Raw genomic sequence first — 17,761 nt, forward strand, 5'->3', positions numbered from 1 at the left:
GGCCGGAGCGCTGCGGGCCTCGCCCGGCGCCGCTCCCGGGGCAGGGCGGGCAGGCGGAGCGCGGGCACCCGCGGCGGCCGGGGGCGGGAGGCGGGAGGGGCGAGGCGCGGCGGGGCCGGGCCGGGCCGCGCTGGGCCGGCGGCAGTGCCTGCCCGCAGCGCTGCCGGGCGGGAGGCTGCGCTGCCCGGGGAGCCGCGCCGGTGTTTCTGTCAGGCTTTCCCTCCCCGCTGCGCGCCTGCAGCCCGCGGCATGGCCGGGGCGCCGCGGGGGGAGCTGCTCTCCTTCCGCGCCTTCCAGGCCGCCTGCCCCGCCGGGTACGGGTACGGGTACGGCGGCGGCGGCCTGCGCGACCTGCGGGAGCGCGAGTTCCCCCGGCTGCGAGGTACCGCGGGCCGGGCGCAGCCCAGAGGGGCGGGTGAGGGGCGGGCAGGGCCGCCGGGGGCGGGCCGGGGCGGGAGAGGCCCGGGCCGGTCCCGGCTCGCCTGGTCCCCGGGCGGGACGCGTTCCGGTGCGAGGGCGCGGCGGGGGAAGGGGCGGGGAGCGCTGGCAGGCGGCAGCCGCCTCGCCTCGCCTCGCCTCGCCTCGCCGCGGCCCCTCAGCGGCCCCTCAGCGGCCCGGCGGGGGCCTGCAGGCCGCCCCTCGGCCTCGGCCCCGCCTCCGGTACAAGTGCCCCGGGGGTGCCGTGAATTCAGTAACGGGGTGTAGGTACAGCAACAAGATGCAAAGCGAGATATCAAGAAGCGGGGGGGGGGGAGCAAATTAAAATGGTAAAACAGCCCTTGTCTAGTAAAGGTTTGTGGTTAGGCAGGTCTTTGTAATCTACTTTTGCAGGTTATATAGATTTCCCCTTTCCCCAGTGTTAAACGTTGCTTGAACATACTGCTTCAAATCTAATCATGATGGCAATACTACAATAATTTATTTTACTTGAAGAGGTATCAGTGTCTGTGATATTAACACTTCAAAATACTTAGGGGAAAAAACAGAGTAGAGAGCAGAGTAAATAACGTCAGTTTGGATGTCCTGAACCTGTTATTTAGGCCACTCTTTCTGTTACGAGTTTCATGTTAGTGCTTGTTTTTGTCATTTCTTTGAATTCTGGTGATCGAATGCAAGAGTGGGCTTTCTCACACACGGGTGTTTAGTAAAGAATGGAGTTATACTTTGCCTCTAGAGGAATGTGGAAAAAAATTAATTTCAAGCAGCAGTTTGAGGAACTTGAAGATTCAGTAAGTTAATTTCACAGTCTGGTGTTAGTCATATTAGTTGCATCAGTGAAAGTTTGATAACAAGAAACTGCTTGTCCTAAATTCAGGCCAGGATTTTGAAAAGTGGGTGTTTTGTAACTGAAACTTTGTTTAGACATTTACGCAGATGACTTTTCAAGACTCCTGAGAATCAGGCTGGTTTCTCATGAGGCTCCACAGTTTTGAAAGAAAGTGTGTCTGCTAATGAATGATGTCTGGTGGATCAGCCTGGGTCCCCAAATGGAGCTCACTGCAAAGGCAGAGCATTAGGACTTTACCTCCATTTGAAAATGTTTTGGCTAATACAGGCTACTGAGTTACACATCGGTCATGCAACCTACTAAAATAAGATGTGGACGATAGATAATTTAGAATTTTTCCAGAAATAGATAAACAAAACCAAATACAGGGTATAAAATAGAATCTGTCATAATATTAGCTAATTGAAATCACATAATAATCTATGGTAAGGTGACCTAGGTTTCAAATTCCTTCGGCCCTTTGTTTTCCCGTTCAGAATTTTAACATGTTATTCAATTAATAAATCGTTGTCCATTCATCTTGAAAGCTTGTCACCTCTGTGAGAAAGATCAGTGTCCTTAACTGATCGCTGTACATACACATGGTGTCCTGTCTGGGATTCTTGCCTCAAAAACAGGAGCATCTCTCCTCTAGTCAAGAACTTGTGCCTTCAAGTGATGCCAGTAGTGCCAAATGAAAGGTGTCCAGGGACAGATTCCTAGGCCAAGTGTGTAAGGCTGAGCGTCCCCTGCCTTACATGTCTGTCTGTCTCAGAGCTGACTAGTTGGAGCAGTCTGGGACAGAGTCCAGGGACTGTGGAGCAGTGTGGATGATAGGCACATTGTTTGTACTTATTCCTTGGCCTCCTTTTATTTAGCCACGTAGCTGTATCCCCGCTTGCTGAAGGTCTTGACACATTGATGCAGATGTTATAAAATGGCTTTTAAAGCTCTAGGTCTTTGTTGCCTTGCTGAAATAAGGTGAAGGAAAGGTGGCTGACATACAGGTTAGCAGCAGCAGTAGTAAGTAAAAGGGCCGTCTCCAAGTGACTTACAAAAAATTAGTGGGGCTTTCAGGCATTTTAGCTACTTAAGCATTTTCAGTGACCTGCCAAAACATGCAGGTTGGGGGATGAGGTAGAAGTTTTACATTTCTGGTGGCCTTGGGTCACCTTTATGGGTAAGTCCTGATTATTAAAACACTGATTCACTAAGGAACGTGTAGCTGTTCATGGGGTTGATCTCTGCTGGGTGTCTCCCTAGTGCACAAAGGTGCTGCAATTTAATCCCTTCTAGTAAAGAGCAATCTTAACTAGTTCCACTAGGCAAAAGAGAATGATCTCTCTTTTTAGGTAGTTAATAGTAATGTCTTGCTCTGCCTGTTTATTTGAGGCATGCCTCAAAGATCTTCCCATCATTAAAGCTGGATAAAAATCAAGAATCTGCTGCTCACTTTTTATGTGAACAGAATTTTTGGAATCCATGAGTTAAGCCTAATGCTCATTTTGGAAGTGTCATCTTCTTATGAGCAGCATGCGATAATAATAATTGTTGCATATCAATGTATTCACTTCCTCCTGATTGCTGATACTTGGTGGCATCCACTAAGGGAAGGCAGAAACCTTTCCTGTGTCATAAACCTTTGCCTATATGGTGCTAGTGCTTCTGCTGTAGCTCTAGCATGAATAGTTGCACAAGTGCCTGTTGAGAAGGTACAACAGATGTGTGTAGGGAACACCAGCTGCTGCATATACTATAAAACCACGATTTTTCAAAGGTGGTCTCCCTATGGTCCTATCAAAGTCGGTGGGAGTTTCACTCTTGGCTCCGTCAGAAGGAAAGTTAGGCTCGTACTGAGTGTGTTGGGGATTTCCCCTTCAGGTTTTGTGAAGGGATAAAAGGAACTACTCTGCTTCCTTGAACCAGCAGGGATCTGTCTGTTTTGGCACAGAAGCCTTAAGTTTTACCTTTTAAGCCAAGGTTTATCTTCACTTTTGTAATTCAGGGGCTGTTAGCTGATGGCTACAGCAGCCCCTTCTAAAAATATACGTGGAGTCTGGGAAACAGATCCCTGTTTCACAGGCAGCAGCGTGTGCGCAGTATGTGACCTTGACTTTAATCTTGTGAACAGCGTACCCTTATCTGCAGTGTGGGATTGTGAATTGTGCTTTAGAAATGGATAAAGAAATCGGTGGGAGTTTATAGGTTCTGTTGTTAAGTAATGGGGATGAATATGCTTCTGCGATGTTTATCATAGCAAAGCAAATATCAGCTTCAGTTTGTATCGTAGTTTTAAAAAAAAAGCTGACATGTGATTTGCAAGGCAGTGTGCAATCCCAAGATACCTTTCCAGTTTCAGTTGCGTGCCAGTATTCTCCTCTAAGATAGCTCTCTCCGTTTCAGTGGGAGCTTTCCAAGACCGATAAGCAGTGGATACCCATCCCCCAAATAAAAGCCAGCTTGTGTTAGCAATCACATGTTCCTAAGGGCTACTGACTATCTGAAGATACTCTTTAACTGAGGTAAGATGCACTGTCCCGTTTAATGTCAAATCGGTCACTGTCCTGTACTTCAACTACAGTCAGGTGACAAATCATGTGTTACCTTAGTAGTATGACATTTGTGATATGTGTGAGTACATACAACTAACGATAATAATGTAGCTTTCCTGTTAAACAAAAAGGAAAGGCAAACTAAGCTTTGATTAACAGAATTGGCCTTTGTTTCTTTGAAACTCAAATGATATCTCATGAACCGGTCACCTGTACAAGAGCTTATTCTGTTGTTAAGGAATAGATGGGTACTGGATCTGACCTTACACAAAAATAAAACTTTTTACTCATATTGCTGGTAATTATTTGCACTGAGACTTCTCCTGTAAGTAGGAGAACAGAAAAGCAGGTGTTCTCCATGCATTTCAGTTAGTCCTTAGTGGCTCACTTAGCAAAGGTCAGCTCTGTCCCCCGAGAACAGAAAAGCCTATCTGTTTTGCCACGTTTGGGGTAATCTGGTGTTCAGGCTGAATTTCAGAAGTAGGAAATGCATTCTGGTGTGTCAGCTCAGAATAATTTTGTTAATAGGTAGCTGATGCTCACATTTTATGAAACTTGTGAAGGTGAGTGTACTGTGAGCCTGAAGAGTTGTGCTCACCTCTTGGTTGTAAATGTAGGCATGACCTCAGTTTCTCTGCTGCTATGCCAGTTTGCTTGCCTTGTCAAACCAGAAATTCTACCAGCCTTATGTCTGAGATTTTTTATTTTTCTTCAAAAAAAATTATTTGGAGTAATTTTTGTATCCTAAAATAATTGGATTTTTTTTTTACATCTCCAGAGGTTTTTGTTTGTTTTTTTTTTATTTTATTTTTTAAAGACCATTTTGTTTGATCTGGTAGCTGTCTTCTGCTTCTGCTTATGTTTATATTATTTTCTGCTGATTTCCTAATTATTATTAATTTTTACGTGTGGATGAATCTGTTCTTTCAATCTCTTTTTTCTTAGTGAAGACGAAGTGCCTGTGTGTGTTCAGCAAAACCATTTATAGTTATCTTCTTTGAGCAATATTGTTCTTTGAGCAAGTTAGCAATAGGCAAGTATCATCATGCCATTTAAAAATCAGTTTGAGAATGAGGGATAAGTTTATTTTGATTCATTGTTGTCTAAGGTCTATGCTGAACCAGAAGCAAGGCATGTGCCATTTTATGGTCAGATGCAATACTTAATTCTGAGTTCCCTAAAGCCCACCCGCCCATTGCTGGCCAGAATTAAGCTAGGCGGCTACAGTCTTGGGAGAGACGGCATCTCCCAGAAAGGTAAAATGATTTCACCCATGTGCTGAGACTGGCATGGATTAATGTTAATCCAGCGCTTACCTCTCAGGCCCAAAGGCAGCAAAAGCAATGTGTAGGGGAAGGATGAGGCTGCTTTTGTCGTCTCCTTGGGAGATTCTGGGTAGCTAGAAGAGATGCTAATTGTGCTGGAGAATAAGTCTCACTGAATTACCTCATTTCTAGCTCATCCTGAACAGGGAAGAAATCTTCTAAACCTGTCATTTTGGTGTCTAAAGCTGAGAGCTCCTTTTCCTACCGCTGTGCAAGGCTTGTTTGCTCTCTCCTCCGTGGCTGTGAGGTCTCTGGCTGGTAACCTGCTCCCGTCCTCTGTAGTCCCTCTGTCACAATGTGATTTGATTTTGTGAAATGCATTAGTTTTTTTTTTTTTTTTTTGGGGGGGGGGAAGGAAGCAAAAGAAATTACATTTATTGAAGGAGACGGCTGGTGGACAGTTTGAAATGTTAGAAGACATCTGTGAAGATGCATTTAGTGGCTGGAGAAGGTATCGTAAAAAGAAGCTGTGGTGTGGGAAGTGTAACTGCACAACTACATGACAATTGTTTTGTAAAAAATAATATATATGCTCATGTAAGGCCTTAATGCTTCCTGTTGATTTCAAGTCAGCAGTAGTTATCTAAATAAGCTGTTATCTAAAGAATTGATATCAAAGAGGAAGCATGTGTGGAACATAAAGTGGATTTAGTACCAAATGCAGTAACAGCAACTGTGTGTTAGTTTCAGATGTTTTCCTCTGCCTACATAGAAGTAACAGGTACTGTTAAGGAATTTCTTACTTTGCATTTCAGAGTTCAGAAGGCTATCGGGGGTCTGCTCTGTGCAGGACTCATCTTTCAGTTAACCACCCAGAGCTGGGTGATCTTTTGCTCTTCGTGACGGACATAGCTGTTAATGAAGAGTAGTCAATGATAACGTGATTGCAATATTTCAGCACTGAATAAAGTTTTAGTTACTTTAAAGTTTAGTTAGAGGAAAAAAATTTCCCTTGAAACAGGTAATGTCTTCTCTTTCTGAATCATATTACTCAGAGTAATATGTATAATTCAGTTTTGCCTTCAAATTTGGTGTTGTAATGCCCATATAAAGATGTTCACTGCACCATTACCGTGGGTCTGTAATCACCTATGCCACATAGTACAAGACATTTAAAACTCTGTCTGGAATACAGAAATGTTGAGCAAAAAAACAAAGTACCAAACCCTATAAACCTCATACAGTTGACATGAATTTTCAAGTGTATTTTAGAAATAAATATCAATCATTTGGGACTAGATTCTTTACAACAGGAAATAATCATATATAGACATCAGATTTTTTAAATCAACATATAGAGATGAAAAAAATATATTAGATTTGGAAAGATACTTTATGGAACTCCACAGATGCTGCAGGGTACCAGCCACCCATGTAAAAAAATTGCACTTTTAATTAAAAGATGTGTTATCTCTAAAATTAATGTCTGTACAAGATGTATATTAGTGTATGAAAGTATTAAAATAGGCAGATGTTTTATTTAGAAAAGCACAAGATGCTTTCTTATCTCTTACTCAGAAATGGGAAATGCACCAAAATCTTGTTCCTACAGAATCCCACATCAGTGTTGCATCCTTCCCTCTATTGCCTTTGCTTCCTCTTAGATTCTCCTGTTTGTCCTCCTCCATTGTTACGAGGTTGCTATATGTGAGATGTGTATTGATTTTTTCCCAGCATATTTCTGTGTATTTCTGTATGATGTTTATGTCATTTGTTTGTTTGTTTGTTTGTTTGTTTTTTTAAATGTGAAATGTAAGATGATTAATTAAAGGGTCTGTGTAAGCTTTCAGACAGATATGATCTGCTGCTGGTGTCCCTGCACTTCTAATGGAATTCCACCTGCAAAATCAGAACCTAGCATGTGAAGCTCTTGAAATTTCCATTATATGTTACAGTAACAATTCCCATATCTGAGCTGCTCACCAGAATTCAAGGGTACTCCCAGTCTAAGGACAAAATGCCAAACGGAGAGGTGAGAGGTCAGTTTTTGTTGATCACCGTGATTCATTGCATACTTGGTATAAGAGAGATGCTGCAGAGACGTCGCTTGGGTGTGAAAAGACTGTCAGTGCGTTCAGGAAGACCATACTGCAGAGTGCTGCATAACAAAAAGCACTGATATGAGAGGTTGGTAAATGGGTAGACAGCACAATATTGTGCATCACTTGCTTTGTATATTCTATTATTATTATAATAATACTTTATTTCAATTATTAAACTGCCTTTATCTCAACCCATGAGTTTTCTCACTTTTACCAGGGAAGGGGCGGTCAAGCGAGCGAGCGGCTGTGTGGTGCTTAGTTGCTCTCTAGGGTTAAACCATGACACAGAGTTATGGAGAAACAGGGCTATAGTGGGGCAGGGAGGCATAAAGACAGGCCACAAAGCAGTAAAAAGTCAGACTTCATTAGTTTCATTGCTAATGAGGCAAGTCGGTACGCTCCTGGCAGTATTCTTGGCAGCCCCGATAGATCCTGTGCAGTGATGCTCTTTGCCCCTTCACCTTCTGTCCTGCCGCAGAGAAGCGACGGTCTGCGAGGTGCCTGTGATGGGGATGCGACCCCCGACAGGCAGCTGTTCTGAGAATGCCATGCAGGAAAGTGTTAAGTTGTTTCTGGTGTGTGAAATATACATATAAAATTGGAAGGCAGGTCTTTGGGAGAGAAATCTTTCTCTCCCCACTGTTTTATTTCTCCCTTCTTGCTTTCAGGATTATACTGACTCACTCCTTTCTTGTAGCAGCCAGGGGAATATGGCTTTTGCAAGAGAAGTAAAAAAGATGTGGTTTCTGTGCTCACTCAGATTAGTCCCTGGAGCAACAGGATCTAAAATGCTTTTAAAAGAAAGCTAAGAATATGACTGGACAGGAGTTTTGTTACTGACGATCTTCTTAAAAGAGAGAGAAATCCAAGTATGTCATCTTTTGGTGACGTAGTTAGCTGGGGAAGGACAGTTGCACCACTAAGCTTACTTCTTCTGGCAATATGCAGGATAATGTCCTAAATTAAAATTTGGAAGGACGACAGGAAGCTCATTTGAACAAATACTCATTAATTAAATTAATGTTGTGTGAATTAATTTCATTAATGCACAATTAAACACCAGATATCACTGTTCGTACCCCTGTGCAAGCTTGTGAATGGGTCAGGTAAAGTTACACAGTCATCAGAAAGTTTGTTCAGTAATTTCTTCCTGAGGAATAAATTGAAGCCCAGGATTTTCCACATTTTTATGTTCATGCCACACACTGCATTAAAGTTGTCATAATTCAGTAATTTGAAACTGATGGTATCAGTAATGGGTACAAACGTATGTTGCCTTTCTTTAAAAAAAAAAGGACTTTGTATTGCTGTTGAGTAAATACACTGTTCATCTGCTGTGCCATTCATTTCCCAAGTAATTTATTAAGGAGTGTAACTTATTAAGCAACTTAGGAAACATGTGAATTGGGAGTCACATTTTTATTTTTTGTATGTCTGCCTATAATTTCTTTCAGTGTAAACAATTAGAATTGTCACAAAACAAAATGTTACTCAGCTGCTCTGGCAGTATGCAACTTTTTTGAAATCTGTCATCATCTTTGATTCATCCCACGCTAGGAAAATATTCATTACAGATTTAATCAATTTAGGAGCGCATAAGCCCAGTGAGCAGAATGGGAGACTGTTCTTAATACCCTGTCTTATCTCAGTTGTGATGGATAAGTTGCTTTGATAATGCATGTTGCATTCTCATGAGACTGGATAAAAGCAGATAAATAAAAGTGGTTAACTAGCAAGAGCTCCCTACCTGGTGGACCGAATGGAGTAAAATTAAAGACTGCATGAAAAAGGAGCCTGCAGACATGATACTTCCCCCGCCTGCACATCAGCTTGCTGGTGTCGTGTGGCTGGGAAGCTGACCGAATTGATGTTCAGACAAAACTGTACGTAGGTTATGGCACTCCGTTGCTACTTGATGATAGAGTTTGTGTTCACAAACAAATGAAACATTTGATTAATGAGTAACAGCTTTTAAATGCATTCCCTTAAGAATGCGAATGTCTGAGAAGTAACGTATCGTGGAAGGTGATCATAAAGTGTAGCAATGTGATAATAATTGTCTTATCACCGTAGCATAGATGTTTAGCGACAGGTACAATGCTGCTGAGACAGCCTAATAATACAAATGCAGGATGACTGGTTGCCCTTCTAAGAAGAAGATAATTCAATACTACTACAAGTGAAGAAAAACATACGCCATTTAAACTCATTAGGAGTGAACTGGAAGACTTGCAGTACGTAAGAAATAAACTAAAACCCATGTAAGATATGTTTTGTGTAGCATTATATGGAAGAGACATTAAAAAGGCAAAAATAACCTTTAAGGGATGGCTGCAAAGGTGTATTTTGAAGATAAAATGAGGAAATAAAGAGAACACCACATCTGAACTGCACCGCAGCTGACTTTCCTTGTTTCCTGGGACAGAGCAGCCTCTGTGAGTGGGACTCACAAACTCCTTTCCATTCTGTTGTTTGCAACTATTTCGGGATTGACTGAGGCATATGTCCATGCCGGTCTTTTTCCATTAATGAAATTAACTAAGTAAGTCCTCTGTTTTCAGGATTATTAACTGCCCAGTTAATGTTCAATCAGTGAACTGTCTTAGTATTTCTCCAAGCTTGCCAAGAGCAGAAATATAGAAGGAAGGGAGAAAAACCATGACAGGTATTTTTTTGGTTCATAACAATTTAGAATTTGATACCGTGAAATATTTTCCTTGAGAAAGGTTAACCATGAGTGGTGATTCCCACTTCAGTTGCATTCTTTAAAGCCTCTCAGTGTCTGTAGAACACTGAGCTGAAGGAAGAGGATGGGTGTGAGTAAGGGGGAAAGGAGACAGATGCCTGGGGAGAAAAAGTAAGCTGCTTTAATATTCCTCGTCATACCACAAAAAGCCATTTCAATAGTAAATTTCATAGCTCATTTTCAAGTTTAGTTTTAAACTTTCTGTCTTCTATTTCTTTAGAGGCCTAGGGTTTTTTGGTTGGAAAATAGAATTTAAAGTGATCTTTGGGTGATAAACTACTACTTGGATAGAAATCAGACGTCTGGGAGTGAGGAAGGAAGTGACGATGATTTTGTTAGGAGCTGCCTTATGTTCAGGCTCGGCGAAGCTCTTCTGCGGAGCACAGAAAGCATCACTGCACCGCAGGGCTGAGGAACCAGGACTGTCTTTTAGCGTGCACCGCCATGGCCCCAGCTTCATCCGACCCGCTAGGAGAGATCTGGGCACAGCAGACGAAGCCTCCCTGTGGTGCTATGGGAACCCTCCTCCACATGGCGGCTCTATAGAAACAAACCCTCCCTCCACCCCCCCGTTTTTCAGTATCAACTTGCCCAAAGGGTGGGTCTAATCCGGTGAAATGCTCTCTGAGGGGTGAAGCCATTTATTTCTCCCTTTTATAACTCACCCTCTTGGTTATCCTTAGAAGCCTGGAATAGTATGAGGTTGAGTGCTTCGTGAACAATGAAAAAGTATAAATCTTAGTGAGTTACACCAGAATTTTTTTTTACTGAGTGTCCTTTCTGTCTGGTGTTTTTCAAGGGTTGGGAGAAATCTTCCCCTCCCTGCCCTGCAAATGTCAAATTTAAAACCATCTGCTTTTGTTGGAATATTTATATTCTGATTAGCTCTAATGAAAGCCAAAGGCAGCTTTTTAGCTCATGGGAGCTGAAGCTACCCATTAAAAAAAAAAAAAAAAAATTATGAAAACCTCCGTTCCTTTAAATGTGTGGACTGTTGCAGAGTTCACAGTGTGTAACGCTTGTTTGGAGGCACTAGGTCGATTCTCCGAGCTTTGCATCATTGAGCGTGACAGCTCCTGAGAGATTAAATAGCTGTTACCATCAGAACTTTAACCAGTTTTTCTTCCATTTCTGCAAGTAGAGAGAAGGATAGGTGTACTTGTGAAGTGTCACGAGGATTACACTGCAACGCTTCCTGGATAAACTTCAGTGCCGCTGAAGTGGGGGAAACAGAACCAAATAATCTTGTGACAGCTGTCATGTTTCCAAAAGTGCCTGATCAGATCTTCAAATCTGAATGCTAGATACCTTGTGGGTGCATCCAACATCTAATATCAGTTACTTCTGCTTCCTTCCGTGCTTGTAGTAGAAATGTGATTGCGTACTGAATTGATCAAACAGGAGTTAATTTACAATGATCTCCTTCAGGTTTTGTATTTCAACACTACATGTAAAAACTATTTCTGAGTGAGTATTAGGAAGTTAGGGGGAAAACCTGCCTTTAGCTATTCCTAACCTCTTTAAATGCCTCCTAAGTTACATGCTTATAGAACTTTGGCTTTAAAAATTATTAAGTTCTTACATGGATTGTACTGAGAGAATTGTAATGATTGTATGTATGTAATGTAATAATTGTATGCACGTAATGTAATAATGAGATTGTAATGAGAATTTTTCAAATTAGTAAAATTGATATTTATTATATAAAGAGCTTCTGGACATGAGAGGGGGCAGTGGAAGGGAGCTCTCTTGTTTTTTCCTTTAGGACAACGGATTCATTTTTATACTTTTTTTTTTTTTAATAATCTATCTACCTGAATTGTGGTCTTTCTAGTCACTCTGCATCTCCATTTTTTGGGGCTGTAGATTGAATTTCCCTGTAGCGTGAGAACAAGAATAGCTGAATCCAGATGAGAAACCTTACTGTTTAGGCTCTTAATGTAAATGAGCTATGCACAACGTTGCGTGCATTGAATCTGCTTCACAGCACTATGTATTCCTTGTGGAATGACACAGCAGTCTCGTCTAATGTAGTCCTCTGGATCTAGGTTGGTTGGGGTTCTCAGCTTATAGACAGGAATATGATATGAGAAAAAATGAAACACTAGAGAAAAAGTCATACAAGCAAGAACCTATTCCTATCAAAACTGATTGTTTCTCATTGTCTGTCCACTGAACAGTCATTGCAATGGTTATATGTAAAAATGTAAACATAAATAAATATACCTAAATAGGTGTATATATATAAATCCAGGAATTTTAGTCTCACTGTGGTGAGAACACTAAGTGCCTAACAGTCATCACCCTTAGCAGCAAGAAATAAAAGTGTTTCAAGATGGGAGGGGGAAAGGGGGAAAAACAGAATGGGGTGGGCATGGGGAAAAGTTTACACTTAATGCCTTTCTTATATCCCTCTGTTAGCACAAGTTGGAGAAGGGAAGCCCATATTTTGCTCATGTAGAAAATAAATAAATAAATAAATCTGTGTACACTGTGCAATAACTGATCTCACAAGGTTCACTTTATCACTTTATCCTGACTTTCCGTGGAGATAAAGATATCTGATATTTATACAAAACATTGAGGAAGGCTCGCTGTCTGTCTGGAAACAAACTTCATCAAAGCAGTTATCTCACATGAAACCCACATGATGTTCTGTGCAGCTAATTACCTGGGTTCGTTCTGTGTTGACCATTGGGGAGCTCTTAATTGTGTTATGGTGGTGACTACATGTCATAATAGGGATCAGTCCCATTCTGGTATTTATGGCACAAATTTGGAGAGCAGTTTTTAGAACTAAACGGTCTGAAATGAAACACGTCAAAACAATTGTTATATGCACTGTGTTAGATGCATTCTTTGAGTTATCATTACGCCAGAATATTTTGACCAAGATTTTTTTCCCCCTTAAGTGTCTGAATTTTGGATACTCTAATTTGCAAGGTGGTGGGGTAGATGGAGACATCTGAGTGAACCAGATTTACAATGGATGTGATCTTACAGTTCTTTGAAAATCAGGTCCTTCTTGAGGTATTGAGGTAACTGTAACTAAGGACACAAATGAGGGCACCCTAACATACTAATTTTAAAGTTTAAGTTTTTATTTAAACATTTGATTTTGTGCTTCCCTTACATTTTCCAACCCCCTGACCCATACCTTGGCCTGTGGTTCACTGGGAACGTTTACTAACTATTTTAGAAGGTGTTTTTGATATGTTTAGGTGTTTCATTTTTACATCTCCTGGGTCATCCTTTTGGTGAAAAATGTTCTTGCAGTTTTGCTAAAAATAATCAGGAATTACAAATGAATTTCATCTTAATGACAAATAAGTAGCTTTTAAATGCAAGTGGTAAGAAACAACCATACTATTGTTGCCTGCAACATACTTGCTTTGGGACAATATGGTAATAATTATGTCCACAAGCAGAAATTCAACAAAAAGTAGAAATTTTCAGGATATAATAAGAGCTTATTACAGAAACTCAATAGTAATCTGTCATGCTACTTCTAGTTATAGTTTTAGACTAGCAAGTCTGAGGAAGTATTTGAAAATTAACAGCACAGAAATTAGCTCTGAAATATTAGTAAATTACTATTACTTTTCCATTTATGATAATAGTTTGTTATTAATTTGATCATTCATTGGCATAAATAATGTTCACCTCACTTAAAATTCCTCTCCATCCTCGATTCATGTTGCAGAATCAATTCCTGAATTTCTTAGCTTGCATAACTCTCAACTTGCCACCTTGCCATGTAAGGAACAGGTGTGTGCAGCAGTCTCTGGTTTGTACAGCATCAGTAGAAGTGGCCTATAAAGAAGGACCAGGCTTTAGCATGGGTAGGGAACTCCAGCAACTCCAGCACTTCAGTGTGTTTCTGGTAGTTATGGAGACTCCAGATATGAAACTGGTACTCATATTCAGGATCCAATCCTGTAGTCAGTACTGGAGGCAGAGTATGCTCTGTGTGTTTTTTATCTAGACAGTATAAAGTGTCATAAACTGAGTAAAATATGTTGTATGAATGTTGTGCCTGATATTGTCATTTAATCAAATATGGCAAGACTATACATTTTGTGGGGGAAGACCTTGATTTTTAAGTGCATGATGTTTTTTCAGCTGCCTTGAGGCAAAACGCGATAGCTGGAGTCGTGGCAGAGTTGTGATTTTAAGCTCAGAGTTCAGAGATTAGGGAAACTGTGGAATATTTGTTTTTCCACGCATAATCTTTATTCATTCTCAATGCTAGTCTAGTGTTAATGAGGCCATTTGTATTTAGTACTTTGAATAATTTATGGTGAAATTATAATTCTCTTTCATTTCTAATGTCATTAGTATTGAAAGAAGCCCTTTAAATGAGAGGAATTATACCATGATTTAGTGAAGTGCAGCAAAATATTCTTTAGGTGTATGGTTATAAAAGTGGGATAAAATTGTAATTGCTTTATTGCTGGGTCCATATAAAAAGAGAGGCGCAAGTGCGAAACTCATTTTTCTGGGCAAAAGTATTCACCGGAAGGTTGTTACCAAATGTGAAATTCTGTATATTTGTATCAGTAGTGTCAGTCTATTATGGGGTTCAAGATGTTTAGATATTTGTATTCTCTTAGTGGGTACTAGCATAAATTGGATTAACTTCACAGGTGCCTCAAATCCTACTTTTATTTAAACATAGAGCACCCCAGTAAACAAAGTAAGGTTGCAAAGGAGAAGAGCAGTTGACGGAACGGACTTGCATTGAGCTGAACAGCATTAGAAGTCAGTCCCCTGTACTGAAATTCTCTAGGGAATGCAAATTCATTCAAGTTAGAAGTCTGCCTAACTCTCTTCAAAGATATCCACCAGTAACTATGGTTAACATAGATATTTTAGATACCTTTGTTTTGGTCTGTCTTGTTTGGGGGGAAGGGAGGGGACGCCTAAGGTGAAGTATCTTTTCTTTCTTTAACCAAAGAAGCCCTGACAAAAACTCCCAACTTTGTTATGTTACCAAAAGTTGTTACTGTTTTTGTTGAGTGTTCATGCTGTTCTGTAGACCTCAATTTTGGTTAAGTGAGAGTGAAAGCAGGTGTGATGACTTCTGGGTTATCTGTTTGCCAAAAATATCAAAATGTGCAGTTAGAGAAGCAGTAGAGAAGAGAAGGTGGAAAAGAGCTGTAAGGGAAGAGAGTCTCCAGATTCACATCTGCTTTTCCTTATGTTCTGCTACAAGAAGCAACATGAAAACACTAATTATCTTCTTAAGGGGATACTTATGTACATATATTCATATACGCATCTCAGTACTGCATACACAGGCATATTTAGGCATATTTGTAAATAAAGGTGTATAATATGTGCTTAGGGGAAACACTCAATCACCTGGATGTCTTGAATACCCCTCTGGAGCAGCTCTTTGTTTGATGTAACTGACTCTAGTAAGCTGATTTATGTCATTTTGAGATTCTGTTGCTGTTGCCTCTGTTATTGTAGCCCTCCTACTCCTTTTGTTGATGGATTATTAAAAATGGTGCACTTTTTAAATTGATACCTGGACTTCCAGAGAGAGCATGCATACCCCAGGGACTGAAGATGTCCTGTAGACGCCATATGAGGAGACAGCAATATGAGCAGCCCAGCATATCTTATTCAAGAACGGAAAATTTCACTTGTTTCAAAGGTCATTTAAACTTCTGTGCAGATTTTAACCCAGCTTTTTAACTTGGCCTGGAACCAAAAAGGTAATCAGTGCTGTATGTTTAGGAAGTGCTGATTATAGCATATTTGTTAATGGTTTAACTCATACAGAGTTCAGCAGAGCCTCATAATTACTTGAAAGGCTCTGAATCAGACCTTGATGCATGATCTTATGTTTGAATGGAGCCTGCTTTTCTTCCGCAAAGGTGAGGTCTCTGTGACCTGAAGGCAAAGTTAGGCTCTGCTTGATTCATTGTAGTACATCTGCAAACTCAATCAGGCTTCACTTGGGTTCCTTTTTACTCACTGGACTTTGGAAAAGACTTTTTTTTTCCCATTTCAGCCCTTCAGAGGTCAGAGAACATGACCTCTGAAATGGTAATGTCTGTACCCGATGCAAGGTAATGTCCCTGGAAGAGCCGCAGACTCCTCCTTCTAAACATCTGTCTGGCAGTAACCAGCAGCGGATTTTTGCTGTCCAAAAGTTAGAGTCAAAGTAATGACCAATCCTCCAAAAGCTGTGTCACATGGTAGCAGTCCCTTAGAAAGAGGGTCATAAACTATGTGCTTGTGTCAACAGCTCAAGTGATTTTTAGTTTTCTTTTAGTAAGCTGTAACATGCCAGATGTCAGTGAAGTAAAAAAAATAGAATACCTGGAAGCTGCATGCTGTTATTCCTATTAAAAGCAGGCCTGTGTTAGGTAGGATTTCCCTCACATACTGCTGCGTTCAGGCCTAGTCGTTAGGAAGCTGGTATTTTGATACTTTTGTCAGAAATAGTTAACAATACTCTGCAGTTGTCATACTGTTTCAGAATTAAAAACTGTGGTTTACTGTAACATTATTTTTTGATAAATGTACTTTTTCATTCCTAGCGTATTCCTGGAAATGGTTGTTGAAGACTTTGAATCTATGCTTGGGAAGACCCCTAATAAATGGAAAATAAGCTGTAGAAACTAAGTTAGGCCAAATATAGTAAGGTATTAACAGGACTTTTATGCCAATGGATAATTACATTCCTATTAAATTATTGACGGAAACCTGTTTGTGTCTGTTAGATTTTTTTTTTTTTTGAGTGGGAAAAATCTTGTTTTCCAATTAGGTGATGCTTTTTGTATTGAAATATTACGTTGTTTGTGGAGGTATTAGGAAATTACAGTCAGTCCTGAAAAATTTTACAAAATAATTCTCATTTCAAAAAAATCCAAAAATAAGAATAAACTTATTTAATGAGTTGTATTATTGATGTCTGTATATCTAATGCAGTCTGTGAACTTCAGTAAAGGTAAAGCAATTGAGCATAATCTTATCATTTAGATTGTCCTGTTTATAGTTGAATAAGTTTCATTTGAGGTAGCAGCTTGGATCAAATTACTATAAAGTAGAAGTTAAACTGGCTTGCTTTGTGGGGAATTGGTGCCCAAAGATTTTATGATGGAAAAATGTTTAGATTAACCCAATACATATGCACTAGAGAAGCTTATACATAGTTTTTCGTGCATACTTCCTATCTCCCTAATAAAATCTCAGTATTTCTCTGTCTTATTAAAATGAAATTCCCCATACATTATATTAAATCTTAAGTAGTTACTCAGAAGCGATACTGAAACTCCTGTACTTACTTAACATTTTTTCCCACTATAGAAAGCACACTGAAAAATTGTTGCTGTCTCCTGTTTGTGGTTTCAGTTTACGTTGGTGACTGGTTACTGGTGAAAACGTGATACAGGAGATGTGGTCAAGCATTATACATGGACTTTTCAAGCGTTAAACCTCTCCCTGCTTTTTTTCTGACTACTAGAACGATTAGGAGTGTAAACCACGTAAGAGTAACAGTTAGGTGTGTAAGCCAAGAGATATGGATGTATTGGTCTGAGAAGGTATTTTTCCAGTAAAGTTAGGGAAAATTACCCTAGCCTTCCAAAATTCTGAGATCTTTTGCTGGAATGTGTGTTCTGCTCCCCCACTCCATGCTCTCCAACCTTCTGTCTGCCCCAGAGAAAGCACTTCCAGCTGGAAGAGGTGCGACTGGGACTGGAATGGGTTGTCAGGTTTATCATGCATTAGAAATAAAGGAAAGTGGCATTTTTAGCCAGATCAGGTGGAGAGATGCTACTGGTTTGTCAAGGGAGAAATACATGTTGAAGCCG

At 40.5% G+C, this 17,761-nt stretch overlaps 1 protein-coding gene across 1 annotated transcript in view; it reads left to right on the forward strand.

The window, feature by feature from the left end:
* Window positions 1-249: 249 nt before the first annotated feature.
* The window catches only part of MOCOS (molybdenum cofactor sulfurase), a gene marked incomplete at both ends in the record, with an annotated part of 226,319 nt that continues 208,807 nt past the window's right edge, over window positions 250-17,761 (forward strand). The window contains one exon of the mRNA XM_082310662.1: window positions 250-382. Within this exon, the coding sequence (XP_082166788.1) occupies window positions 250-382 (133 nt within the window). The remainder of the gene's footprint in view (window positions 383-17,761) is intronic.

Source organism: Platalea leucorodia (assembly GCF_965183815.1).
Source record: "Platalea leucorodia genome assembly, chromosome: 1".
Classification (NCBI taxonomy): Eukaryota; Metazoa; Chordata; class Aves; order Pelecaniformes; family Threskiornithidae; genus Platalea; species Platalea leucorodia.